Source organism: Acomys minous (assembly GCF_964271855.1).
Source record: "Acomys minous genome assembly, chromosome: 3".
NCBI classification, from domain to species: Eukaryota; Metazoa; Chordata; class Mammalia; order Rodentia; family Muridae; genus Acomys; species Acomys minous.
In genome coordinates this window covers 45,842,127-45,870,103 of record NC_140485.1, presented here as the reverse complement: position 1 = coordinate 45,870,103, position 27,977 = coordinate 45,842,127, and the positions used below count along the sequence as shown (strand labels likewise).

The window sequence follows — 27,977 nt, the reverse complement described above, 5'->3', positions numbered from 1 at the left end:
CTCAGGTAGTTCAAGGCAAGTGTTCACAGTGCCCTCAGGATGGACCGGGACAGCCATGTGCAAGGCCTGTGGGCTGTCTCAGAACAAAACCCAGCCCTTGTGTCCTCTGGCACTAAGACAAGGTGTGACTCAACACGCTTAAAGAACCCAAAGGCAATACAAGACACATACAGTAGGGGCTATGCTGTCAGGAGATTGCAGTGGCTGAGGAGGTAGCAAGAGGAAGATGACAGAAAGAGACAGAAAAAGTTACTGCTGTCTCCCCCGTTAAGCGCTCATCACGTCAGGCAACATCAGACCTTATGTGGTTATGTAAGACGTTAGGTTCTTACATAATCATAAGTAACTGAAGATGAAGAATAGTAAGGAGTGTGTGGAATAGGAGTCAGGAGAGGGAGAGTGACTATTTCGGCTGTTGGGTTAGTAGGCAGGAGATAAGGATGCCAAGAGTCACAAGGGTTTGAATTTGCTAGGCTATGGGTGCTAGGCGGGACCCGAAGCTGTAAATAAAAGCAGATGTAAATAGTCCATGTAATTCCCAGAAATTCTGCTGTAGGTTGTGTGTGTCCTTCCCATCTGCTGGAACTTTTGGATTTGGAGGGGAGGTTTTACATGTTTGAAGATTTATTTGCACGTATGTGGTGTGGAGGGAAGGGGGATAAACTCGACCAGCCACTCACTACCCTGACTAAATATGGCTCCTCCCTGTGCCTATGATGGTGTTTCAAGAGCCAGCAGACAGGACAAAGCAGTTGCTCTCCAACGTGGGCGGGCACCCTCCAATCAGTTGAGAGCTCTTCAGAGCTCCCACCGCGCTGTCTGTCTGTGGGGAGGAGCCTGGACTCTCCTCAGAGGCCTGGCCAGGCCGTTCTGTCTGTCCATCATATTAATGATCTTCCTACCATGTAATCCTCCATGCCGCCCTCAGAGCACACATCTGGGGCCTTGCAAAATTTATACCTCATAGTGGTTTTTGTTTTGTTTTTTTTACATTTTACATTTTTCTTTCCATAAGCATTAAAATGATTACAAATTACAAAGGAAAGGTACTTTTGCTTGGTATTTTTAGATCTCGGGCAGTGCATATGTGTAGAAATAAGTCATGCTTTAGCTCAAGCTGGACTAAAGAAGGATTTCTGTCTGTTAGATAAAAAGCCAGAATTCCTTAGAAACTTATAAAACAGGTTTCCATCCATAAAAAGAAGTCATTTCCTTAGCTTCTGGCAGAAGGGACATATGGCTTTCCACTAATATGTACCTGTGGTTGCCTATCAAAGCCCATGCTGGTTTCCACGCCCCCGGATCCCTACTTACAAGTAGTTGTGATAGATCTCAAGGCCCCCACACTAGCCTGCTGGCCCTTCTGCTAGCCCCCAGGCTGTGCCCGATCCCTTTACAATGGCAACCTCCCTCTCTACTATTCTCTTTCTCGATATTCTCTCCACTTCCCTAACCCTGGCCATGTCCAATCTGCTTCTTTTTCTCTTGGCTCTGCACTCTTCCAGAGGCCTCTCTGGATGTTTGCTCGCTCTCTCTCTCTCTCTCTCTCTCTCTCTCTCTCTCTCTCTCTCTCTCTCTCTCTCCCACACACCTCTGACTGAACCCCCAAATCCACCTGCTTTTTTGCTTCTGCCACTCCACCCCTTCCCACCCCAGTTCCTTTCCAGAATGTTCCCAGCAGGGCCTCTTTACATAAGTATCTGTAGTCACTACCTGCTAGGCAGGAGGGCCACTTAGTCTCTAGGGGTGAGAAAAGTGAAAGGAGCAATATCGAGTATTGCCAGATCTTACTACTTTTTAAGAGAATCAAAACAGAACCGTCCTTAGGTCTATATGACCTTGTTCCCACCTGGTTCTAAGCCATCACCATGCCCTGGCAGTTGCTGCACAAATGACCCTGATCTGCACATCACCTTCTCCAGGTTAAGCAGATCAAACACAAGATGCTGGCTGAGTTCTGGTTTCATATGCATGTGTGTCGGGATGCATTGTAATTTATATAAAATTCAAAGTGAAGGCAACCCTTAGTGTATTTATTTACAACATCAGTGAATCCTACCCTGGGGTCTGCTGCTTGCTAAGGGGTAACAACTGCAAGAGAGACGGTATCTGTGGGTGCAGATGCTGCAGGGTCTGGTTCAGCTTAAGGATTGTGAGAGGAGTGGCCTAGAGCTGGGCTTCTATATGCCCTGTGTTTCAGGAGATGTGAGAGGCAAGTCTGCAAAGGGAAGTGACATCACTAAGCAAAACTTTAAATGTTGGCTATGGAGTGCAAGCAAACCCATACTCCTTTAAAGCACCTTAAGTGCAAGCAATCTCCTGGGGCCTTCGCTGTGGAATGAGGAAATTCCAACCATTGCTGGTGGCTCTGTTTCCAGTCTTCTTATTACACTCACACTTCAACAAAGCCAGACGAGGCAAAAGTCTTCACCCCAGGGGGGGGAGGAGAGGAATGTGAGCAAGCTGCAGGTACGTGAGAGCAATTTGGGAGAGCAATAGCTCACCAATTACGCTAGACTGGCTGACCTGCAAGGTTCAGAGATCTGCCTGCCTTCCCCAAACGCTGGTGTTACAGATGTGCTGCCGCCTCAACCTCTGAATGGGTGATGAGGATCTAAATTCAGCACCTCATGCTTGCCACGGCAAGCTCTTTACTGTTGAAGAGGCTCCCCTAAATCCCACGTTCTAGAAAGACAGTTATTATTGTTATCACTTTAAATTGTATGCATACGTCTGCATCTCTGTGTGGGTTTGTAACACATGAGTGCAGAGGCCCATGCTGCCCAGAATCCCCTGGACTCTGAGTCCCCTGCAACTGGAGTTACCCGCAGTTGTAAGCCACCCAGCACAGGTGTTGGGAATAGCAACCTAGGACCTCTCCAAGAACAGTACAAACTCTTAACTGCTGTGCTATCTCTGCAGCGCTAAATCCCAGGCCTATGTTTTGCAGGGACTTATGTGCACCAAGTTAAACACCACTGACAAGCCCACGCTCTAGAGCTCCAGCCTGCCCATCCCCCCAGCCAGCACTATTACATCATGCCGCTCTTTGGGTGAGAGTCCATCACAGAGAGCAAGGAAAATTGTCTTTCCCCACGACTTCAGGTCAACAGCAACTCGCTTAAAATGTGCTTCAAGGGGTCCAGCAGGAGGGAGAGGAAGGAGGGAGCAGCAGAGAGTAAGGGGGTGAATATGGTGAAAGTGCGCTAGACACACATGTGATGCGGTCCTAATGAATCAAGACTTCCTGATCATTGTGCACTAAGAAAGCATTTTAAAATTGCACTTCAAAGAGAATGCCAGTGGAAAGGACAGATGGGGTAAGAAAGAAAGAGAGGGAAAAAGAAAACCCACCCCTCTCTCTCCCCGCTCCTGTGTGTGTGTGACTCTCTTCTTCACTTGAAGTTAGGGGTTAGATATAGACTCAGAGAGTCCCCAGCAGAGCTCTGGAGTCCTTTCCGAGTGAGGTGCCCCACTTCCAGACTGACCCCCTCTTAGCGAGAGGCCTGATCACCCAGGTCAATGGAGGAGACAGGCTGTTACATCCCAGTGACACTGACCTGAACCGGATAAAATATTGCCTGCAGTGTGGGGAGAGTCTCGGTGAAGAAGTGGTCCCATACTTCTGCCAGAACCTCAATGCGACTGTCATCTACATATGAGAGAGAAGACAGGAGAAGAACATGTCATTACTCACAGGACAGCTCCTCCTCAAATATAAAGTCACACTCACTAGGGACCTTGTAGCCATGAGCTACTAATGCCCAGGGATCATGGCCAAGTGCTACAGGGTCTTTGTCCCTGGCTAAAGCCTTCCAAAGATGGCTCTTAGGATACACACAGCAACTGAAGTTCAACATAGCTATAGAGACCCTGAAAGTAAGCTAAGGAACAGCATTCGCAGGGGGGGGGGGGGTGAGGGCATGTCTAAGCCACAAAGTATGACAACAATCAGTGTAGTATCAGGTGGTACTAAAGTTGGATATGACTTGTCCTTGAGTTGTCACATGGTAGAGGCTCAGGCCCCAGTGTGGAGGGGGCAGAGAGTGGGGCTGTGCACTTGTATTCCTAGCACTTTGGAGGTAGAAGTCAAATGGTCCTAAGTTCAGGGCCAACCTGGGCTATGTAGAATGAGTTTGAGGGTAGTCTGTGCTCTGTAGCAAGTCCCTATCTCACAAAAGCATGAGAACAAAAAATGGCACAATAAAATCTTTAAGAGGTGTGGCCTCTTGGAATGGGTCAGTGTCAGGCTGCAAAGCAAGGTTTCAAAACATGAGCTCATCTCTGGCTTCCTCGCTGGCTTCTTGGTTTCTCCTGTGATCTCTTCCACACTTGCCTACCATCACAATGTCACCCACCATGAGGCTCCTACCAGAGAACGCACCAAAGGGTTCAAGCCTCCAAATCAGCGAGCCAAGTCCATTTCTTATTGATAAAGTGATCTTGGGTACCCCATTATAACAAATTTCAACTGGGAAGACACAATCGGAAATGCACAAATGTGCTTTTCTACCCCAAACTCAGAAAGGGGAGAAGATTTAAGACCACATGATAAGCGTTAACCATGCGTGTTTACAGCTTTTTCCGACACAGTGCTAAACTACTGATCAATAAGATGTGCATAGGCCCTTTAGCCCATCTTACAGGCTCAGAGACACCAAGTAACTAGACCAACGATACACAGCTAACAGGCAAAGTTGGAGTCCCCGGCCCCAGCCATGTTCTTTACCTGCTTGCTTGCACAGTTATATGCTGTTCTGTTTGCAGCTATGCACTGGCTCCATTGGCACAGTTGTTATACACTGCTCTGCTTGCACAGTTGCACACAGTGCTGTTTGCACAGCTATACATATACTCTGCTTGTAGTTACACACTTCTCTGCACAGTTGTTATGTACCGCTGCCTGCAGTTATATACTCTGGCCTGATTCTGGGCTTGAGCTGTCAGGTGAGAAGTAGAAACGAGATCTACAGTATCACCTTCACCCACTGTTGCTATGCAGCTTGGAGACACCTCCCTCACTGTGCCTGCTCATACTGGCACCAGGAAACCAAAGGCCACCCACAGGGTTAAGTACACAGGTCACCTCATGTCACTGAAAGGATGGGAGAGGAGAGAGCCTGGTGAGGTGGCAGCTGCTTAGTGACCTAGATGTCAGAGCTGATGTGCTACTGTATGCTCATCATGAGCAGAGAAACTGGGTCAGCCAAGACAAGACACCAAGAGACGTGTCTGGCAAAACACCATTAGGTCCATGGAACGAATCTTGAGAGCTCCATTTAGCGTCTTCTGACTATTAATTTAATGGCCAATAAAAGCAGTGGCTGGAGGGAAAGCACAGAACAAGGGCACAGCTAGTAGCTAACAGCTTCTGGAAGGTCAGGGTGGGTGCAAACCTGTGTCATCCCCTGCTTTCCCTGGCAAAGCAATAATCAAACATTGCTGGAATCGTCCTCCGCTAGAACTCAACTCTGGGATGGGCTTGTCCCCCTTACACTTTATGTGCACGGCACTAAGCCAGACACATCAATCAACAAACCACCATGCAAAAGCCTCCATGAAAAAAAAAGATAGCATGTGACAAACATGTAGGTTGTTGCAGATGTCAGGTCTGTCTGGTGGGCAGGAGGCACAATCTGACCCAAAGAGGTGACATTACAGAGCAAAGCTTTCTAGTTGGGAGGAACATTTTCTGTTTTCTCCTAGGAGAAAGGACACGTCTACAGTGTGGACCACACAGCCCTGAGGACGTGTCTCCTCCTGTGTCTACGTCATCAGCTACACTTCCTTCAGTCTTTGGCCTGTGGTTATGCAGGGTTTTTTTTTATGTGCTTATATTTATTTATTTTTCTCTCTCTCTCTTTTTTTTCTTTCTTTTTTATTTTTTTTAAATACATTTTTATTAATTTATACATATTACATCTCAGTTGTTAGCCCATCCCATGTATCCTCCCATTCCTCCCTTCCTCCCACTTCCCCCCTACTCCCCTCCCCAACAGCCAAGGAAAAAATAGGCAGTAAAAACCTTGAACCCCTACCCGGACTAGCCGATGGACATTCTCCACTGTTGAGTGGAGAAGGAGATCTAACTTTCACACAAACTCTGGTGCCCCATATTTGAACATGTCCCTTGGACGGAGATGCCTGGTGGCACTCAGAGGAAAGATAATAGGTCACCAAGGAGAGACTTGATACCGTATGAGCATATTCAGGGTTATGCAGGTTTGATCTTAGTCCCTCGTGCTCGCCAAGCTCCCCCACACCACAGAGCCTTTGCATATGATCATTCCTCTGTGCAGCCTTCTCTTTCCTTCCCTCTTTGTCTAACTTGCCTGTTAATCCTCATTTCAGTTCAGACTTTATTCTTCTTGGAACTTTCCTCCAGTTAATCAACACCCCTCTGTAGTGAGAATTTTGGTTTCTTTAAAAACACAGAAATGGAGCCAGGCGTGGTGGCACACACCTTTAATTCCAGCACTCGGGAGGCAAAGGCAGGTGGATCTGTGAATTCAAGGCCAGCCTGGTCTACAAAGTGAGTCAGGACAGCCAAGGCTAACACAGAGAAACCCTGTCTTGAAAAACCAAAAATAAAAAAAATAAAAAAATAAAATAAAATAAAATAAAGGGGGGGGGACCCCACATAAATGTTATGGAGGTATATTTTTAATTCCAAGTATGGGATGTGAGGCTGCTTCAGACTCTCCACAGCAGCAGACTCTGATTTGATATGTGCTCTGTCAGAGGTATGTTTCTGCCAGCTGCACATAGTTTCTGCAAGTGCATGATGTTTGGAATTCTGAGGACTCTTGAGAGGGTATATAAATACCAGAGCCCTGAAAGGGGCTCCTCTTCCTCTGGCTGTTGCTTCTACTGCAGGCTGCTGCTGGGTGCAGTTTGCCAAGCGATCGCACACAAAGAGACAAGTCGAAGAAACTGGATATCCTGGCAGTGAAGATCAACCCTGCCCCAAGGAACTTGATGCCCCTAATCAGCAGGAAGTAGTCTAACCATATCAATGTCCCTTTTCCCCACTAACCTTCTTTCTCTCCTACCTAGTGTTGAGGGGTGAGAAGAGTAGTGAAGGGTGGTAGATAAAAAGAGCCCAACAAAGTAGCCAAAAATCCAGCTAAGCCCCTCTTGTGTGCATTAACAATACTAGGCTTGGTTACACTCACCACCCAACCACTCACACATGACTGACATATTAATATATGATTATTTGATTCATATCTGATTCCATTTCAGTTTAGCACCCCCAGAACCAAACAAAGGACCTGGCATCCAATTACTGGTGATCAGCCACCCAGAAGCATCTTTCAGATATAAGCAGTTCTCATTCACTGTAGGGATGAGGCAGAAAAGCAAAGGGTCATTTGGCTTCCTAAATCCAAACTGGAGCCAAAGAGGGTAAAGTCTGCTCTGTTGATAGCCCTTATCTGAAGCTTCCTATAGTGAAGGGAAGGAAGGAGGATGCAGTGGAACAGTACTGTGCCTGCCTCCATGCTAACATGGAGGCTTCATGAGCACATAAAGGAAGTCCTTCCACCCTGGAGCTAGGAGGTACCTTCTGGGAGGTTGGATCTGACTGATGGCTACAAAGATCAGGGAGGAAAAGACGGTGCCAGAAAGTGAGAACAGCAGGCACTGACCAAAAGGAAGACACAAAGGAAGAAAGAGGTGAAGGAAACAGGGAGCTTCATTTCCAGAAAAAGCCTACAAATCAGTCAGCTCCCTGCAAAGGTGAAGGAGGTCTGAATGGAAGGTTCTAGATGCCTGTCATTCAAATCTTCCCTCTGATACACCACAGGAGTTAGATTGTCAGCAACATATGGGTTGCTATTTTTAAAAAAAAATTCTGAGAAGGAAGATCAGTGCAACGGTAGAAAAGACTGAAAACAATATGGCGTCTCCGGCCCACCAGCTGCCATCAAGTACAGCTGCACACAGTAATTAAACCAAGTGCAACCAGGCACGGTGCAGGGGGGCATTCTGGTTATTGCCAAACTTTAGTTTTTGTGACATGCAAACCCTTTCAACCAAACAAAACCTTTCTTGAAGGTCTAATGCACTTGGAATCAATGTGTAGAATTATTCTGATTGAAGAGGAGGCCAACTCCTAAATGCCCTTCTATGCTTGTACAGTGCACAGACAGGGCTCCAACCCCCCAAACCTGAGACTAGGAAGCCTCAGGGAAAGGCCTGCAATGCACTCCTGGGTCCTTAGCCATGCTTTGGGTTTATAGGCACATGAAATATTGGATGATCTTCAATCATCCCATCGTATCTCCATCTATGAGTTTCCAATCTCAAGTCCATCTCCGCTGATGGTCACTTGTACCTACAGTCCCATCTTCCTGATTCAAGGACATCTGAATCTTACTCAGCACCTGTTTCATAGAGCTGGATTTATGCATTTCTAGGAGTTGTAGTAACTCCCCAGAAGTCTGACATCCAAAATGTATGGCCAGGGACAAGCGCTCCTTGTCCCTCCTTGACTGGAGGGCTACCCTGACTCCAAGATACAAAACAGCAAAACAAGTCACCCCGGATGGATGGATGGATGGATGGATGAAGGAAAATGTTATTTAGCTACATTTTGGATTATATGGCTTCAAAAACACATGGTGCCTCCTGACATGTGACAATATGTATGGACTGGGAGGGCATCATTTCAGTGAAAAAAGCCACTTACAAAAATTGCCATTACTGTATGATTCCTCTTATTCAAAACCCGGGAAGAAAGGTGTGGATGGTGGTTGGGAAAACACCGGGGGTTCAGTGGTATGGAGTTACTAGTTTCAAGGTGAAGAGATGAGAAAGTCAGTGCTGTGGACTATGAGGGTGTGACAGGCAGACATTTAACATCAGGGCTTTCATCACAATTTCAAATGACTTTTTTGTTTATTTTTACTGTGTGTGGTGTGTGGTGTGTGGTGTGTGTGTGTGTGTGTGTGTGTGTGTGTGTGTGTGTGTGTTGTATGTGTGTGAGAACCATCTGCATCTATGCATGCAGGTGCCCAAGGAAGCCAGAAGGAGTCTGATCCCCAAATCTGGAGTTGCAGGTGATACTGAGCAGCCTTCTAATGTGGGGCCCAGGTCTTCTGCAAGAGAGGCAGGCCCTCTTAATTGAGGAACCATCTCTCCAGCTCCAGCTTCAAATACTTTAGAGCCTTGATTTAGTGAGTATGCACAGACATAGAGAAACAAAAATCACAGCCTAGATGTAGTCCAGAGGGGAAAAGTGTGTGTGTGTGTGTGTGTGTGTGTGTGTGTGTGTGTGTGTGTGTGTTATGTGTGTGCATTCCTACCCTTGTTTTTTTCCAAAGGTTTGGGGGGGACATTTACTTTAAGCGAAGCACCAGAACATTCGAGCATCTGTTTCTCATTTTCCTTCCAACTTTGTCTCTGCAGGAGCCTCATTACTGGACATGAGCTCTTTCTCAGGAAACAGGGAAACGCCTTTCACTGGACATATCAATCCAGTGCAATCATATTGTCACATGTCAGTAGACACCATGTGTTTTTGAAGCCATCCACTCCAGTAAATGTCTAGATGCAGCCATGTGAAGTCTGTGTCCACGCGTCCATCTGGCCTATATTGAGGATATTAGGCTAGAGCACAAAGAAAAGCTAGACCAACTGTGTGCGGACTATGCTGTTATACATACCTTATACTTGGTACAAGTCCTCACCCTCATTTCATCACTTTCAAATGAGACTCTGAGCTGGGGGTGCACCTCCATTGCTAGGCTCTTGCCTAGCATGCACAAAGCCCTGGGTTTACTCTCTGGCACAGCATAAACTAAGTATGGCGGTGTGTGTCTATTGTCCCAGAACTTGGGAGGTTGAGGCAGGAGGATGATTCAAAAGCTCTAGGTCATTTTCTATTATGTAGTAAATTTGAGGCCAGACTGGGATATGAGAGTAGAGAGGGAGAGAGGGAGGGAGAGAAAGAGGTGGGGCAGGGGGGACCTGTTAAGATTCACTAGAGAACTAGGGAATACTCTAAGCCACGTTGCTAGAAACCAGTGGTGGAATCGAAGAGGTGGTCAGTTCTTTCCTTTGAGACGACCTCCCTTCTCCAGTCAGTTTGTTTCCATTCTGTCAGCTGGATTCTAAAACCACAGACAGACCAGGAAATTTTTCTGTCAGATCACATCCCATTGAGTGCGAACCTGCTTGTCCTAATGTCCCCCAAATGAGGAGCACTTCTGTCTAGTAGAATTCCATAAAATATTGCAGTTGTGGATGGAGAACAGCCTAGAGCAGACCAGATCGACAAGCAGCATCAACGGTAAAGCCAATGCCTGTATCCCTTCAAAGGGCACATCCATGGAAACTCCTTACCTGGGTCTCCAACAAATCACCCCAATCACTACTCATTTGTGCAAAGACAAGTCTGCCTTGCCCTGACAGAGGCTGCTGGTTCAAACCACTGAATCCAGCTAGAAGCAGTGCTGAGTTGCTCACTGGGAGTCTGCTGCTTTTAGACAGAAGTGCCTCAGCTGTGCAAACATCAGAGGTTGAGTCACAGCCCCATGGACCAAGGCCTCGTACTTGCCTTCACACAGCTTGATCTTCTCCTCCACAAAGGACAATCCTTTTGCAAGAAGCTGGTTCTGCCAAAAGAGAACAAAGGGCACAAAAGCTGGGTGATTCTGATGGGGGGTGCCCGCCCTCCTCCGATTCCAACTCCCAGCACAGACTTTCCAGGCCCCTTGTGCTAGTCAAGCCTCTAAGTGTAAGAAGCCCTTTGTCCTCCTGGAAGGGCAAGACTTCAGAGGAAGGCTGTGAGACATCATACAGCCCAAGGGCAATAAACCAAAACCCAAATGCAGTTGCCACCCCACCTCTCAAAATAAGACACAGAAAGGACCCAGTCCAATTCACTGTTGAGCCCAATGTCCTTGAGGCCCTTGATGACTTAAACCCATATGGAGAACCTAGACAAACGGGAAATTAAACAGAGATAGGGTTTTTTTTTTTTCTTTTTAAGAATAAATTTGGAGCCAGATGTGATGGTGCATGCCTTTAATCCCAGAACCCTCAAGGCAGAGGCAGGTGGATCTATATAAGTTCAAGGCTAGCCTTGTCTACATAATGAGTTTCAGGACAGCCGGGGCTGCAGAGAAAAACCTCCATCGTAAAACAAACAAACAGGCAAACAAAATTCAGGGAGCTGGGACAGTGGCTCAGTGACCAGCACTTACATCTGATGGCTCACAGTTGCCCTAGTAGGATCCTGTTCCTCTGGCCACTATGGGCACCTGCCCTCATTGTGCACACAGATACACATACATGCACATACCTAAAAGTTAAACATCTGAAAAAGAATAGACTAGGGTTTCTCAAACTTAACACAACAACAGTGCATATGTGTCTATCAACAGGGTGAGCATGCGAGAGCTGTAGAGAGAGTCAGGCTAAGTTCTCTCCAGATTCAACCAGCAATGAATGAGCATCCCATGTCTATCAGAGAACTGGAATCCTTCATCCCTTACCAATGGCTACAGGCCATTTATCTCTGATGGGAGATAAAACTTCCTGGGCCCAGCCGGTAAGCTCTTTCCACTCTACACAAGAGCATCTCACCAAGAAGCCACTTTAACACACAGACCACCCCTGTGTGCGCCACAGAAGCTCTGAGGTCACTGAAGGTTACCACAGACATGTGCGCCCTCACAGGAGAGGGCAAAGGTGGTATACAAACAAACAAAACCAACCAATGCTCTCCTCATACTGCCCTTTATAAAACCTAAAGCTCCCAATACAGCTAGCTGTCTTATGGTTTCTACTGCTGCAACAAAACACCATGACCAAAGCAACTTGGGAGGGACAAGGTTTATTTGGCTAACGTATTCTGAGTCACAGTCCACAGAGGGAAGTCAAGGGAGGAACCCAAACAAGCCAGGAACCTAAGGCAGGAACTGATGCTGAGTGCACTAAAGGGCGCCATTGTGTGTTTGCTCCTCACGGTTTGCTCGCTCTGCTTTCTTACAGCACACCAGCCAGGGATAGCACCACCCACATGGGGCTGAGCCCTCTCATATCAATCACCAACTAAGAAAATGCCCTATAGGATAGCTCTCCTACAGACCAATCATCTGGAAGCATCTTCTCCATTGAAGCTCCCAGCTCTCAGATGACTCTAGCCTGTATCAAATTGACATAAAAAGTAGCACAACAGTGATGGTGACAATGTGTGTGTGTGTGTGTGTGTGTGTGTGTGTGTGTGTGTGTGTGTGTGTGTGGTTGGGAGGGAAGAATGTGGGTATCACAGTGGTTCAGGTCCTGCTCAGCTACTTTGTATATTTATTTAGTTTGTTAGTTGGTTAGTTATAGACAGTGTTTCACTATGTGGCCCAAGCTGGTCTCAAACTTGTAACCTTTCTTCCTCTGCCTCCCAGTACTGGATTAAGAGGTGTGCGATCCAGCCCTTTCTAGCTTTCACCAGTTTTCTTATTTTTTCATTTACTGTATTATTTTATTATGTTTTCAATTGATTTTAATATATTTTAATTTAAAATAGTTATTATTATTTGTAATTATGTGTCTTTGTCCATCTGAGTTGGAATGAAAACGTGAGTGCAGTTTTCACAAAGGCCAGAGGCATCAGATCCCCTGAAGCTGGAGTTACGGGCAGTTGCCAGTCAACCAATGTGGATCCTGGGAACTGAAGTATTAACTACTGTACCATCTCTCCAACCCCATATTTTAAAATGTTATCGGACATGTAACATAGTTGAGTAGCTGTTATCATCTTGCCCCATCTCTCTAATTACCTATTCTCCAACGGAAGCAGTGGCAAACTATGATGGAAAAAGAATTGAAAAATAAAACAAAAATTAGTTCAGGTTTTAACACGAATTAATAAATACTTCCAGGGCTAGGGGCATATCTCAGTAGGTAAGTACTTGCCAGGCAAGCATAAGGACCCAAGTTCAAATCCCCAGCACCCATGTGGCTGAAGTGTGGCAGTAAGTACTTACAGCCCCAGCGCTGTGATGGGTTGAGATAGGAGCTGCTCCCTGAGGTTTGCAGCTTGCCAGCCTAGCTCCAGGTTTAGTGAGAGATTCAGCCACAAAGGGTTGAAGTGAAAGAGTGAGAGTCAGGATGTCTGACATCATGCTTGTGGGATCCAAATGCACAGAGAGGCACACAAACACACTAATCTATGAATACTCAGGTATTGTGCATGCATCACACACACACACACACACACACACACACACACACACACACACACGCACATGCACACCCAACACACTACTAAATATACCCATTAGGTTTTTAGATCCTTGAGGACAAGGACCTCTTCTTTAGTACCACTCTCCAGCATGATCTCTGTTGAACTTAATCAACCTCCTATTTTGGTGACAAGACTTACTCTGTATTTTTAAGGAGTCAAGATAAGAAACAGAATGCTTTTAAGGGAGTGGGGGAGGTGACATAGGGTCCCTAAATCTGTTACCATTTTCTTCATTTGGTAAAAATTCCTTTGTCCAAATGAGAAGGAATAAATTCCAACAGATGGCCCAGAGCCTCCTTCCTGGCCCTTAGTCTTCTCCCTTCAAGGAGATATTAGAAGGGGAAAAAAAAATCTGTGTTTCCAAGGAAAAGGAGTTATTTCTGGCTGAGGAGGGAAATGACACAGAAAACATTCTTTCTGAGTCTCTCATGCTACACAGCACGGAAATTCTGTAGCTTAGATCAAAATAAACAAAAAACGTGAGGTCTGAAGGAGCCTCTCGGCTTGTCTAGTCCTTCTCCCTGCTTGGAGCCTGTGGTCACCACAGTCTGCTCACACACAGATTTGCTGATATTTAAGGGGCTCCATTTTCCAAGAAGCTAAAAACCCCTTGAAAAGCTTGCCACAAATGCTTTGATCTTGCAGTAACGGAGGTTAGGTTAGAGTTCCCTTCCCCAGACTCCAGCCCACAGGAATGCAGCTCAGATTCCACTTGGAGTCAGTCCTTCCTTCAGTGCCTGCGGGTCTTCCAGGATTCAGGGGCTGCCCAGCACCTAGCTTCCTTTCCCCTGGAGAACCGTGACACCCTTCTCATCCACACGCCAACAATCTGACCTCAGGCGCCCGGATTGCTCTTGTCCTCACCTCGCTCCAGGGACACCACTGATCAAGAGTCTTCCCTCTGTTAAATCTACACACATGTTGTCAGGCATACAGGCGCCTGCACTCCTGTGCATCCTGCATCTCTTAGGGTCTAGCATTTGAAGGGGGTGCTGTTGACATCTCTAAGTCCTCTGAATGTGGTTGTGTGTGTGTGTATGTGTGTGTGTGTGTGTGTGTGTGTGTGTGCATGTGCGTGCATGTGTGTTATAGAAGGTATGGTGGAACACTGCAACATAAAAGCATAGAGAGTATGGAGCTACCACCTCCCAGGAGACATTTGCAGGCTTCATGTCCCCGGTGTCCAGGTCACATCCACACTGTCCCATTCTGGACCTACCACTTAGGCAGTAATGGGATGTGGTTAGTGGAGGTCAAGGTATGATGCATGGAGGTCAGAGTTGGACACATGCCTACAAATTCTGGAACATAAGCATGGTGGCAGCCACCCCACCAGGGTCTGGCAGTGCTGTGACACATTTGCTAACAATTAGGTGGGCGTGGTTGTCCCTCCCTGCACCGCCCATGTTGTATGTGCTACAGTGTAGAGAGTCCAAAGACCTCTTAGAGGCTACCTGACTTCTGTATGTAGCAGTGGCAGACCCACCTCAAAGAGATGGAAGTCCACAGCCTATCTATGGCCATATTTTCACTTAGCATTGGCTGCTGCAGATTATGAAGCCCACATCACTGTCATCTGTGGGACTTAGGCCTGCTCAATGGTTCTGAGAGACAAAAACCAAGGGAGGGAGAAAAAAGGAAGAAAGAAGTGAGGGAGAGAAGGAAATAAGAAAGGGAGGGAAGGGAATAAGAGAGAAAGGTAAGCTTTAATTGAGGTATTCTATATTATATAGAATAATATATTCTATATTATATTTTTTGTGAACCTCACATCAAAGAATTCCATCCCTGCCAAGTGCCTGGATCCAAAAGGCTCTGAGCAGGCATTTGCTGTGAAGCAGTAGTGACAGTTGGAGACTTTTTCTCCTGACCCCTCCCAGCCCAATGGCTCTCCCTCCTACCTCCCCAGCCAGCTTCAAATCACAAACCATCAGTTCATTAAATAGTAGCTCCTTGGGAAACGACTTGGGAGTTGGCAGTAGGCCAGTTGTTACTTAACACATCCTGCTGGCACACCATCAGTGAACTTGGCCATGGACAACATAGCACATTAATGAAATGGCAGAAGGATCCGGAAGTGGGAAGAGCTGACATGTTTCTTCCCCCCTACACACTAAGATGCAGAGAAATGGGCTGCCAACAGAAAAATGAGGCTTGGAAAGAACTCCAACAAGGATGTTTGAAGGAAAGCATCCCAAGGCCTTTGAGCCTTTGATGGTGGGGCAGGGGTGGGGTGGGGGCGGGGTGGGGAGGAAATCAGTTTATCCTGGGCAGCGTGGGGCTGGACGGAGGCACTGAGATGAGCAGAGAGGAGGATAGGCATGTGTCGGGGTACAGCTTGTCAGTCAATGTACGTCACCTGTCAAGCAGGATACTTCCCAACCCAATCAGAAGGACCTAGGGAAAAAAGGTAATAAAAAAGAACAGGGGGGGAATAAAACCACCTCCACCTTCCCAGGACAAAGGACTCTATGCCAAGTACATTACAGGCATGTACTACCATTGCTGGCTTCTGGGACGTTAGGAGTTGAACACATGGCCTCGTGGATGCTTGTCGAGCACTCTACCAACTGAGCTACATGCCCAGCCTTCATTATAACTCTCAGAGGGAGCAACAGAGAAAGCTTTCCACAGCAAACGAAAATTCACAATGACCTTTATTTCCCATGACCGTTAGGCAGCAGGCCATGTCTGCACATTGTCACACCCCACGTGCAGCACCTACTGAAGCTTGCTGCACCTTCGTTTCGCCTCCCCACTAATCCTGGGTCATCCCAGTCCTTATCTGGTGTATAAGAAATCGCTCAATTTCATACATTGCAGGCTCCTTAAAATACATTCCCACACAGAACAGGCCTGCATGACATCAAAGGAATCCTGCTCCGATAGAGCTAAGAAGGGCAATAGATAAAGGCCCAACCACGCCTCTTTCCTAGAGCCCATCCTCAGATGATATATTTTCAGCATTTTGTACCGATACGCATTTTCCCCCTCACAATTAAAGATGCAGTAACCCAAATCCAATGAAGCCAATGATCCATTACCTCATTGATTTCCATCTTTATTTAAAACCTATTAAGGGCTGAAGTTATCCATCTCAAGACTCATTTTTCCACTAGTTTCATAAAGTATGAGACAAGCACAATAAAAATATTCCAATAATTGCACAGAATTCATATAACTGCTCCGGAGACGGGGAGCAAGAAAGCATCAGAAAGACAACCCCTGGCTGGCTGGATACTCTTTGTACCTCGACTTAGTTAGCTCCACCTCAGAGGTCAGAGTGGCCAACAGGAACTTCTGGGCCACTGGTGTGCACAGGGTTCACCAAGCCTTTGTCCCAAATACCATCCCAACCTCAGTCCTAATGACTTTCTCACCTACAAGCATAATCCTGGGCAAGCTGCTTTGTGAACTGCCCCACTTTTAACCCACAGTTTATGCATGGAGTCCCCCTTCTTCCCAGCTGGATACCTCACAATCTCTATTTCCTTTTGGGGAATCTTGCTTCTTAAAGAAGTCTTCCAAGATAGGTCAAAAAGGGAACAGTGCTTTTTCTCCCCCATTCAGTTTGGATTTGAAAGTCACAAGAGTTATTCTCAATATCCTGTCCTATCTGTCCCTTACAAGTTCCATTTTCATAATTATTTATCTTATTCACTTATATTTATTTATTCTGGGCCTGATCATCCATCCCCATCCTACTGTGCTGCTGGTGGTAGATTCACTGTTTTTGTTTGTTTGGTTTGGTTTTGGTTTTTCGAGACAGGGTTTCTCCGTGTAGCCTTGGTTGTCCTGGACTCACTTTGTAGACCAGGTTGTCCTTGAACTCACAGAGATCTGCCTGCCTCTGCCTCCCGAGTGCTGGGATTAAAGATGTGTGCCACCACGCCCGGCTGTAGATTCACTTACATTCCTGCATTGTTTTCAGTTTTAAACTCCATTCTGCCTAGGGCCCCTCACCATGGGTTTCCTCTCTCAACTACTTCCAAGTGCACATCTTCCTAGTACTATGATGATCAGTCCTTTCCTGGGGCTCTTGCAGCAATCAGATAAACATACGCACATACTTACACATTCACATACATGTGTATACTAACATGCACATGTGCACGGTAGCCCCAGACACCCTGTGCTTTTATGTTGCAGTGTCCTACCACACCTTACTTACAACACCAACACACACGCATGCAAGCACGCACGTACGTCAAACACAGCCAGGAATCCATGACAACTGGAGTGTTCCTCTTTCCTTCTCCCTTAACACTCACTCAGTCAGAGCTTTGACTTTAGCTCAAGTTTCTATATGAAGCAAAACTCTAATTCCACCAAAAGAAATGGAACCTTCTGGCCTTGAGGCAAGGCTTTTAGGAAACAGAGTAACCCACAGATGAAGAACTGAGAAAGTGAGGTGTTCGACACCCTGACGGCCCCCCATACTTCACACCGTGGAGATACTTTATTACTAGGCAATCCAAAAATGCAGATCATAGAAAAAAATAAGAAATTTTTTAAAAATGCAGATCATTTTATAATATCCATTTTCAAGCATGACAGAGAGCCAATTCTCCCTCCAAGCAGTCACTAGGATAGAGTTCGACTCTGAAACCTCAATTTTCCTCCCAGGCACAATTCAAAACAGACAGGGGGGAGGGAAAAGGGGAGTCAGTCCTGGAAATGTCAGAGGTTTCTCTGGCCAGTGTCTCGGGGAAATCTACTCAGGCTCCTGCAGACCAAACAGGCTGTCTTCTCTGTGTGCTGACCGGAGATAAGCACCGTTTTTTTTTTTTTCTACCTGCTGCCCCTGCCCTCACCTCAGGCCGTTTTCATTATTCTTCACCGTGGATATTCTTTCTTTAAATTTGTAGAATAAAAATGCTCACTTGCGCTAGCAAAAGCAGAGCCCCAGACCAGAAGAGCTTGGCCCAGACCAGAGAGTGCAAATGGTGCACTCTCACTGAGAGAGGAGGGTCCCAGGAGGGGGTGGACCACACTTCCAAATGCAGGTGCCTGTGGGGGGAGGGGATCTAAGCCTCACACATTCTTCTGAGCAGCCAAGGTTTCAGGACTTCCCTGATTGTCCTGAGGCACTGCTTCTTGTAGGTCTCCCTGATTTTCTGCAGGTTCTTCTTTGTTGGAGCTCCTAAGGCTTTGTCCCTTGACTGTTGTGAGGCTGAGCTTGCCTCCAGACTCTCTCCTGTGTGGAGATTTCTGGTGCATCTTTCGAGGCTTTCTCAGTGGTGCCCAGCCCCAGCCTTCCCCACTCAAATGTCTCCTGAACCACCTTCAGCCTGGAGGCCACAGCCAGGGCCACCTGCATTGTCATCCTTACAGCTACTTATCAAAATTGTCACTGTGTAGCCTGGCATGGTGGTGCATGTCTGTAATCCCAGCAACTCTGGGAAGCAGAGGCAGGCAGATTGCTATAAATTTGAGGCCAGCCTGGTCTACAAATTGAGTGCAGGATAGCTACACAGAGAATGTCTAGCTCAAAAAACCAAAAAGAAAAAAAAACAACAACAAAAAAAAAAATCACAAAAAAAACCCAAAATAAATAAAATAAATTGTCATTGTGTGTTAAAAGGACCCAACACTACTATCACAAATGAAAAAAAAAAAAACACTCAGAAATTAACTCACGACAACAAAATATTGACACAGAACCTTAGCCTGTCAAGTATCCCTAGCTAAAAATGCCAAGTTTAAGGCCAGCTCCCTCTTCCTCTAATGAGGAGGCTGCTAAGTCCCAGAAGACTGCTCAGACTTTCTCTGGCATGAAGGTAAGGGCTAAAGCAAACATTTTAAAAGGGAAATGCTTTCCAAGCCTGCTCTCTGGAGTTATTCACTGACATTGTTTAGGCTCCTAAATGTCTTTTCTGGTGTGTATGGTAGAGAGTCCCTCCTGCTCTCCCTAAAACATTAAACATGAAAACAGCACATGGGGGTGGGAGAGGGAAGATATATCCACAACTTAAAAAAAACACTTAAAATCACTATTAGGAGAGCCTCCCCACCCCCACCCCTCCTGCACCCCCCCCCCCAGCCCCCAGTTTAGCACTGCAAATAAGAAAATTTCAGATTCAAAGTTCTGAAAATTAGCCCCCACACCACACCCCAAGAAAAAGGACCGGTGCTCACCAAGCACCTTCTCTGGTTAGTTCCTGATAGGAAATGACATGTGGTTATTAGTTTTGAAGTATCTGGCATCTTTGTAAGCAGTATTAGCCACCCCCAAAACCTCAGGGCTTCCCATATGCTCAAGTCCCTACGCAGACACACCCTTTCTACTGGCCTAGGGGTAGCCCCCAACACCAAAAGACAGCTGACATTTACGACTTGTCTGAAACCGCACGGACCCCCATCTCTTTCAAATGTCAGGGCGGAAGACAGGCCAGGCCAGGCCAGCAGGCTTCTTCAGGACTCATGAAAAAAACAAAACAAAAGAAAAAAAAAACAAAATCTGAGCTTCAAATCAATCAATAGAGACCACAGGGGGCGGAGTGAGGTAGAGGCTGACCTTTGAGTGAAGGGTAAAGGAGTTGATTCACAGTTGGGACTCAAAGTCAGAGTCTTCAATCTCCTGTCCCCACCCCCACAACAGATGCTACAGGTCATGCAGCTGAGAATGACCTGACTGAATTCCAGGCTTCCTCTGCATCTTGGTCTGTCCAGATTTAGAATTACTGTTTTCTGCTCTGTGTGTGTGTGTGTGTGTGTGTGTGCGCGCGCGCGCTAGGAGTGAGTGTTGAATCCCCTGGAACTGGAGTTATAGATAGTTGTGAGCTGCCATGTGGATGCTGGGAATTGAACCAGGGTCCTCTAGAAGAGCAGCCAGTACTCTTAACCACTAAGCCATCTCGCCAGCCCCTACTATATGTATTTTTACATTCCTTTTCCCATTTGAATGGATGGGTTATGCCTCAGAATAATAAATAAGAACCAGCATAAATTTAACAAACACTATTACTCTCTTATTTTGTGCTAGCCAGTATGGGCTTTGTAAATAACACTTTATTTAGTCCCTACAGTAACCCTATACAGGAAGATCCTAAGAGTTATCTCATGGCTTTGTAGAAGAGGAAAGTGAAATTTAAAAAAAAAAATATATATATATATATATATATATATATATATATATATATATATATATGGCAACTTTCTCATGGTAACACACTCAGTAAAAGCTGTGCTGGGCCCTGAACCTGGGTACTTCAATAGTCCATGACCCTGACTCCCATGCTACGGTACCTGCTACAGCTAGCACTGAGCTCTCCACCACTGCTATTTCATGCAAACCAGCAATGAGGTAAACTATAATTTTGTTCTCATCCTACAAACGAGGAAACTGAGACAGACAGAAGTAAAGCAGCTTGCCCAAACCCACCTAACAAATGAGTGAGAAATAGGGGCTGACTTCATGGACATTGGTCATTCACTGTCACCCAGAAGCTTCCAAACACCTCTGGTTAGAGTTAAGGAAGTAGCTTGTGTCTATGACTTAGAAACTGTCCTTTGCAGAGGACGAGAGAGACCTGATCTGGTATCTTGACTTTTTTAACCCCTCAACAAGTGTAGGCAGAAAGGAAGTCTGACTGTCATGTCCAATCCTGCCATCAACAGAACAGACCAGGAGACTTGGTGACAAGAAATAATCTGCCCAAGGGCACATACACACCTAACTCAACTAAACAGCACACACAGGACAGGAAGGGTTTAGGGCAGTGGTGGGAGTCAGGGTCCTCTGGGTGAAAACTATGTCTTCAGTAACAGAAAGCAGATTCTGCTTTTTCCCACCTGTGTCGCAGTGTTGCACAGTGCAGCTGTCCAGAGACTGTGCATCATGCAATACACAATCCACATAATAAGAAGCAGAAAGATGAAAACACTGGCTTCCAGAAAGCAGGCCATGCAGACATTTGCACACCCAAAAACAATGCCACTCTTCTTAATTCTGTTTGAATCTGGAAACTTTCTTTTTCTCTCATAGATGTGCTATGTAGGCCTCTGTAAGCTAATTAAAAACATATTTCAAAGTGTCTGAGACACAATTTCTCATAGTAAGGACAGACAGGTGGGGATCAAATGAGCAACAATTTTTAACAATATAAATGAGCCCTGAGGCCCAAAAGCTTGTGACTTACTGCAAGATATCTGACAGATCTCCACTAGCATCAGGCACTAAGCTGGCTCAGCAGTCCCCTACAGCCACTGCAGCACATAGAAATGTAGGCATTGAAGGAACGAGAAAATGTGCAGTATTAACCCTGTTGGTACATCAACCTCATTTACGCTGGGTGCTGGGGACCCTCTGAGCTTACCTGGAAATAGTCTGTAATGAATGATCCAAGTTCACTCTTTAGCAGCCGCCTGGGGAGAGAGAAACAGAGAACCTCAGTCAGGCAGCTGTTGGTGTGATGACAGGGGCTGAAAGGACATCAACAAAGGGCTCATTACTGATGACAATGTGTTTCCAGTAGCATGGGGGGCGGGGGTAGAATCTAGGCTGAAGGAAGGAGTTCTCTTTCCTAGGGCCTGGTAGAGCCCTCCACCCCCAGTGCTGCTGCAGTGATAAACATCTATAAACATCTTATAGTCTAAAACACATGGTTCAGACATTCCCCATCCAAAGATTTTAAAGTGTGTGCAGGATGGCACAATTGTTACAAGTACCGTAGATGGAGAAGTCATGCCCACCCCATCTCACACATTAATCCAAGAGCCAAGGGTCAACCCTAGACCTTCTTCAGAGTCGACACCTTGTCCTATAACTCCACCTCCCCTCTCCTCTATGTCCATCAGACTCTCCTAGACTGGAAAGTCACTCGAAATCGAGGATATGTTTGGGTGGTCTCACCTCACCCTGAATGTACTGGGGGCAATCTGCAAAAGGGACCACAGTGAGGAGAATTGAGTTTCTGGTTACCTAGGCAACACATTCATTTATTCAGTTGCCCTGTATATTCCTACACATTGTTCCACCGTGAAGAAGACACACAAGGTCTCTGCTCTCTTAGAGTTTTCACTCTTGGGTGAAGCATGTGGACAGATAGCATACAGATGTTAAACAAATAACATAATAGCATATCAAAGCATCTTAAGTGCTAAAGATATAAACAAACAGGTAATGGGCCCATCCACGCTGATCCATCTTGAATTTGATCCAAACAAGGTGAGAAAAAGCTACAAACAAGAAAAACTGGCTCCTGCAATCCAGTGAGTTCTCTAGGGAGCAAAATCTCCCTGACTTCAAGGTTCCCACTGCCTCTCCCACCTGCTATGGGTATGAAGGAGCAAATGCTCAAATTTCTGACAATCTTGCTGGGTGTTAACTTCCCTCAGAACACGCTCACACATGTCACTGATGAATAAATAGGCAGTTAGAGCAATATCTCATTATGTGCATAAAACAGGAACAAGAATTTGGGGACAGAGCAAAAGAGAAACACTCAGGTGAAATGTCCACAAAAGCTTGGATAGCTGAAACCACCTGGAAAACACAACCCCTTTCCCACAGCAGAAATGTTAGGGAGTAAATGAAGCATTTTTAAATTCGACTTAGTGGCAAGGTAACCAAAGAGCCACTCCAGCAATGCACCCCAGGGGTTCTCCAGGATGTGGGCAAGCCTGATGAGAGATGGAAATGAGTCAAAAGATATTGGGCTAGGGCTGAAGAGATGGCTCAGCCATAAAAAGCACTTGCTGCTCTTGTACAGGACCCAGGTTCTGTTCCCAGCACCCACATGGAGGCTCACAATTCTATTATTCTGTACCCATCTTAGAGATGCTGCAGCTGAGGTTCAGAGGAACGGGCTTTTTGTCTAAGAGAGTGGAATAAAGGCCTGCCCAGGTCACCTGACTACAGGAGAAAGCCTCCTACCTTATACTACAAATATATAACTAGCCATAAGTCCAATTCCAGAAGATCCTATGCCCTCTTCTGATCTCCACGGGCACTAGGCATACATGCAGTACATATACATACACACACAGGCAAAAATCCATACACATGAAAGAAAACTGAATAAATCAACATTTATTAAAGTAATTGGGCTGAGAGCATGTCTTGGGAGAGAAAATAGAATGGAACAGCTAGCACCACCTACATGGACATTTCAAAGCAGAATGAGGCAAGAAGTCTGCCTCTTACCAGGAAACAAAAATGCCTCCTGACGGTCTTTGTGGCTGAGGAACCAACATAACACTGAGATCGCATGACATGCCATGGAATTGGTGTCTGTGATTGCTAACCTTCATTGTCAACTTTAATGGGATTTCAAATCACCATAGGAACCCACCTCTGGGTATTTCATAAGTCTCAACAGAGCAGAGAAGACCCAGGTTACACCCCATCCCAAAGAAAAAAAATGACTCTCTCCTCTAGCTGTCATCAACTGTCATAGCTCCTCTGATGTGGGAAGGGTAAGGAGTAAAGCTTATGAGGCAGCCGCAGTTCATGTTGGAATTTGGACTGGCTGGAACTCGTGTGAGTCTTGCTCAGGTGATCACGGCTGACGTGAATTCTTGAGGCACCCTGATTCTTAGACACATGAAACACTTTTAAAATAACACAGAAAGAACACAAAGCTGAATATTGGGGCTGTGACTAGAAGTTAAGTAGAGCCAGACAACACTTTAACAAACTGTATTCCCTGAAGGCTCCTACAGATATACCACCTTATTATCCACGGCTAATCTAGTCTGTGGTCCTTGAACCAGGAACCCCAGGGCACCAGGTGCATCTCTGTGCGTCTTCCTACACATGCAAAAAGATGGTCTTAAAGACTACTCAATGAGATACTGTTACAATGATGACGTCTGCCTTTGAAAAGGAGGAAATGGGAACAAGGCTTTTGAGGTATCAGCAAAGATTCTTTACCTTACACCTTTTTATAAGGGAGGTGTGTGCTTGTGTGTGTGTGTGTATGTGTGTGTGTGTGTGTGTGTGTGTGTGTGTGTGTGTGTGTGAAGATGTATGCTCATGTGTGTTCATGTGTATGTGAAGACTAGAGGTCAACCTCAGGTATTCCTTACAAGCCATCCATCTTGTTTTTTGAGACAAGGTCTGTCTCTCACTAGGGCCCGTGGCTCACTCAGTCAACTGGCGGAGCTGATCATCAAGGATCCTCCTGGCTCTGCCTTCCCACTACTGTAAGTACAAATACACACCACCATACCCAGCTATTCTCATGGGCACTGAGGCCCAAACTCAAGTCCACACACTTATGTGGCAAAACCTTACCACTGAGTCATCTCCCCGGCCCCAGATACAACAATTTTGAACTGTATGAATACAATCATGTTCAAAACACTTTTCAAAAAGATTCTAAAATTACCAGTAGCCATCACCAAGGTTACGGAGGATAGTCAGAAAGCCAAGAAAGGACTATGGGAGTAAGTCCCAAGCAAGGGCGCAGTGTCAGGAAGCAGGCAGGCATAGGGATGACAGAATCCTGAAAGTTCTATGAACCTGCACTTCCAGCCCTCTCTAGGCTTGGTAACCTGAGAACCACTGTTCCAAGAGGACACAGAAGAGGAAGAGAAGGTAAGGAGAGAGGGCCAGGGCCAGGGGACAGGAGGAGTGCTGGCTGGTCAACCTGTGAACAGGCTGCAGCTGAGTTAGCTCACACAGCTACCTCTACACCATGTACTCTGCTTGTCCTTGTCTAACAAGGAAAGGACACCTCTAAAAAATAAACAAACAAATCTCTATTCATGTGTCAGTGAAACAGAGTTAGGAGGTCTCCCACACTTCCACTTCAGTCTATAGCCATGCTAATGGTAAAAAACAAAACAAAACAAAACAAAAAATAAAAAAACCAACAACAAAACCAACAACATATGAAAGAGACATTTGCACCTTTCCCATAACCTATCAGATTCCTGAAACAGTAGTCCTCAAAAAATTGGAATTTACCTGGGAAACCTATGCTCAAATAGGGGGAAAAAATGCAGAACCCTGGTGCGAGTCAAACCCAGTTGCCTCCCAGAGATTTCATGTACTCTGTCAATTTGTGAGACCGTCTGGATCTGAGACAATGATGGGTCAGTAATGGTCAGGCCCACACCTTGACCAAGACCGCTTAGTCAGGCACGCCTCTTGCCATCTGTTTAAGACTAAATCTTATGCCAGGACCCCAAAAGATGGACCTGAGGAGTCACTAGATCCCTTTGCTCCCTTTCCAACATGACTATATTGAATTAATCTCCTTTTTCTGCTTTTCGCCATTGCTTGTTTTTCAGTTAGCTATTGAGGACATGTGACTGAGTCTAGTTTGTTAGGGCAGCCAGTGTGCAGACTCTGACCCTAACTCAGGTAGCACTGCATCTGGAGTGGAATGCAGTAGCTGTTGCCCTCTTATGGACACACTCTGCACCCTCTCCCCACTGAAATGGAAAAGAGCAGCTGGCAGAGAGACTAGGGAGCCCACTACTTACTTCTTTGATGTGTAATAATCTACTAGCAACTTGTTAGGTATCAGATATGGTGCTGGGCGCAAGAAGGAGAGGAGACATCTCGGACAAGTACTTCCCCATGGCAACTCCCTCATTCAAAAGCTGAGATTTCTTTAAAAATTTGGTTGGGGGCTTGAGTTGGAACTTTAAAACCCAAGTAAAGTGGGGAGGGGGGGAGAAACAACAAAAACAAAACAAACAAAAACCCAGGCAAGGTATCATGCACTTGTAACCCTAGGCAGGATTCACTGGCTAGCCAGAATTGGTAAGGCCAGTGCAACTCAGAAATAGTATGGATGGCTCCTAAGGAAAAACCCAAGGTTGTCCTCTGGTCCACACACATGCGTCTACACACATATAAACATATACATACAGGTGCATATACATACAAACACATATACACATACACACAAAGTCACACACACTTACACAGACAGACACACACACACATACGTGATACACAGAGACATAACAAACACACACACAGGGAGACATAGACACACAGACATACACACAGAGAGAGATATATACACAGACATACACAAACAGAGACACATATACATGCACACCACAGTCATCTACTACAGAGAGACCTACACAACACACACACACACACACACACACATACACACACACACACCATCAGCAAGATAATCCCACTCCTACCCTCACCATTCCCTGGCTCATCAAATGTATCTAGTTCATGGGTAAAGCATACAAAGAAGAGAAGCTGGCTGGATTCATGGGAAGGAAGCCTATAATTCCCAAGTTGTGAAAAGGCTAAGGTGCTCCGAAGCCTAGAATCTGGCCACTTATCTATTTTTTCCAGTTCAACAGAAATGCAATTATTTGCTGCAACAAATTAAAATAGTAAGGAATAAAAACAAATTGCACCTAGAGTGGTGTCTTTTTGTTTGTGTGTGTCAGGCCACGATATGCACAATTTATATATCTGTGTTTTAGCCTAAGCAGTATCTGCAGAGTAGCAGAAACAGCCTGTTTCTAATCGAGAAGCTGACCTCGGAGACAGCAGCTCATTAAATCTGGAAGCAGCTGCCTGGGTCTGAATACTGATGGCCACTTCCTTGCTACAGACAGCAGTAAGCAAGCAAACGCATCCGACCTTCTTCCCCGCCCCATCCTCAGAGAATGCTTGGACAGTGAGACACACCCACGGCGCGGGATGACTGCAAGAGGCAAGTGAGTTCATCTTTGAGATGAGCTCGTGATAAGTCTACCAGGAATGCCTGACTCTGAAGCCTACAGCCCTCGGACTCCACCCTTCTTCTCCCTGACTCCTGCCCAGGACAGCAGACTGGCTTTGCCCAACCTCAGATTTAGGCCCTGGGAAACCTGTGAATGGAGTAAGTAGCACATGAGGCCCAGAGTGCAGCCACTTTGTGAGCTAAAGGGAAGACATCACCTGGGGAAAAGGGTTCTTGTGGCTGGAGGCTGAAAGGACCTTCTGGTCCAGGCCACACCCATATGATCAGTTTCATATTCCCAGACCCCGGGCTTCATCTGACAACAAACTTCTGCTCGCAGTCACTCCGCTACAAACAGTGAGTTAGAAGGAAGTTAGGGAGCCAAAAGCAATGGGAAGGAAACGTTTATGTGGGACACGTGAGACAAGTGAAAGCAGAAATAGCCTGAAGTTCAGTTAGAAGGCAGAAGGAGCCACAACGGGGCGTGTGGGGGGTGGGGGCAGGGGAAGAGGCGGGGCAGGGGTGAAGGGGAACAATTTCCTGGGCTATTCTGTGTCACACCCCAACACCTGCCCAGGCTGATCAGCTGAGCTGCAACCCTAGTTCACAAGACTTCCTAGCTGGGCGGTGGTGGTGCCACGCCTTTAATCCCAGCACTTGGGAGGCAGAGGCAGGTAGATTGCTGTGAGTTCAAGGCCAGCCTGGTCTACAAAGCAAGTTCAGGACAGCGAAGGCTACACAGGAAAACCAAAACCAAACCAAAACAAAACAAAACAAAAAGACTTCCTGTAATTACGTAGACCAGGGATTCTTAACCCCCTTTGGGCATCACATATTGGATATCTTGTATATCAGATATTTACATTCTGATTCATACAGTAGAAAAATTATGGTTGTGAAGCAGCAACGAAATAATCTTATGGCTAGAGTCACAGCATTGGGAACTGTATTAAAGGGTTGCAGCCTTAGGAAGGTTGAGAACCACTGATACAGAGCCTTGATCTCCTCCTCACACCATGTTTGTCAACACAGTCTCCACTCATGTTGGCTTGGAGTAGTAAAGCAGACAG

The 27,977-nt window shown here is 46.1% G+C and overlaps 1 protein-coding gene across 8 annotated transcripts in view; it reads right to left on the bottom strand.

Annotated features, from left to right (window-relative positions):
* Positions 1 to 27,977, bottom strand: part of PRR5L (proline rich 5 like) — a 174,144-nt gene that overhangs the window by 23,593 nt on the left and 122,574 nt on the right. For all 8 annotated transcript variants that reach the window (XM_084775938.1, XM_084775941.1, XM_084775940.1 and 5 more), the window contains 3 exons: positions 21,568 to 21,616; positions 10,562 to 10,619; positions 3,561 to 3,652 (listed from right to left, as the gene is read on the bottom strand). In XM_084775938.1, the coding sequence (XP_084632064.1) occupies positions 3,561 to 3,652; positions 10,562 to 10,619; positions 21,568 to 21,616 (199 nt within the window). The remainder of the gene's footprint in view (positions 1 to 3,560; positions 3,653 to 10,561; positions 10,620 to 21,567; positions 21,617 to 27,977) is intronic.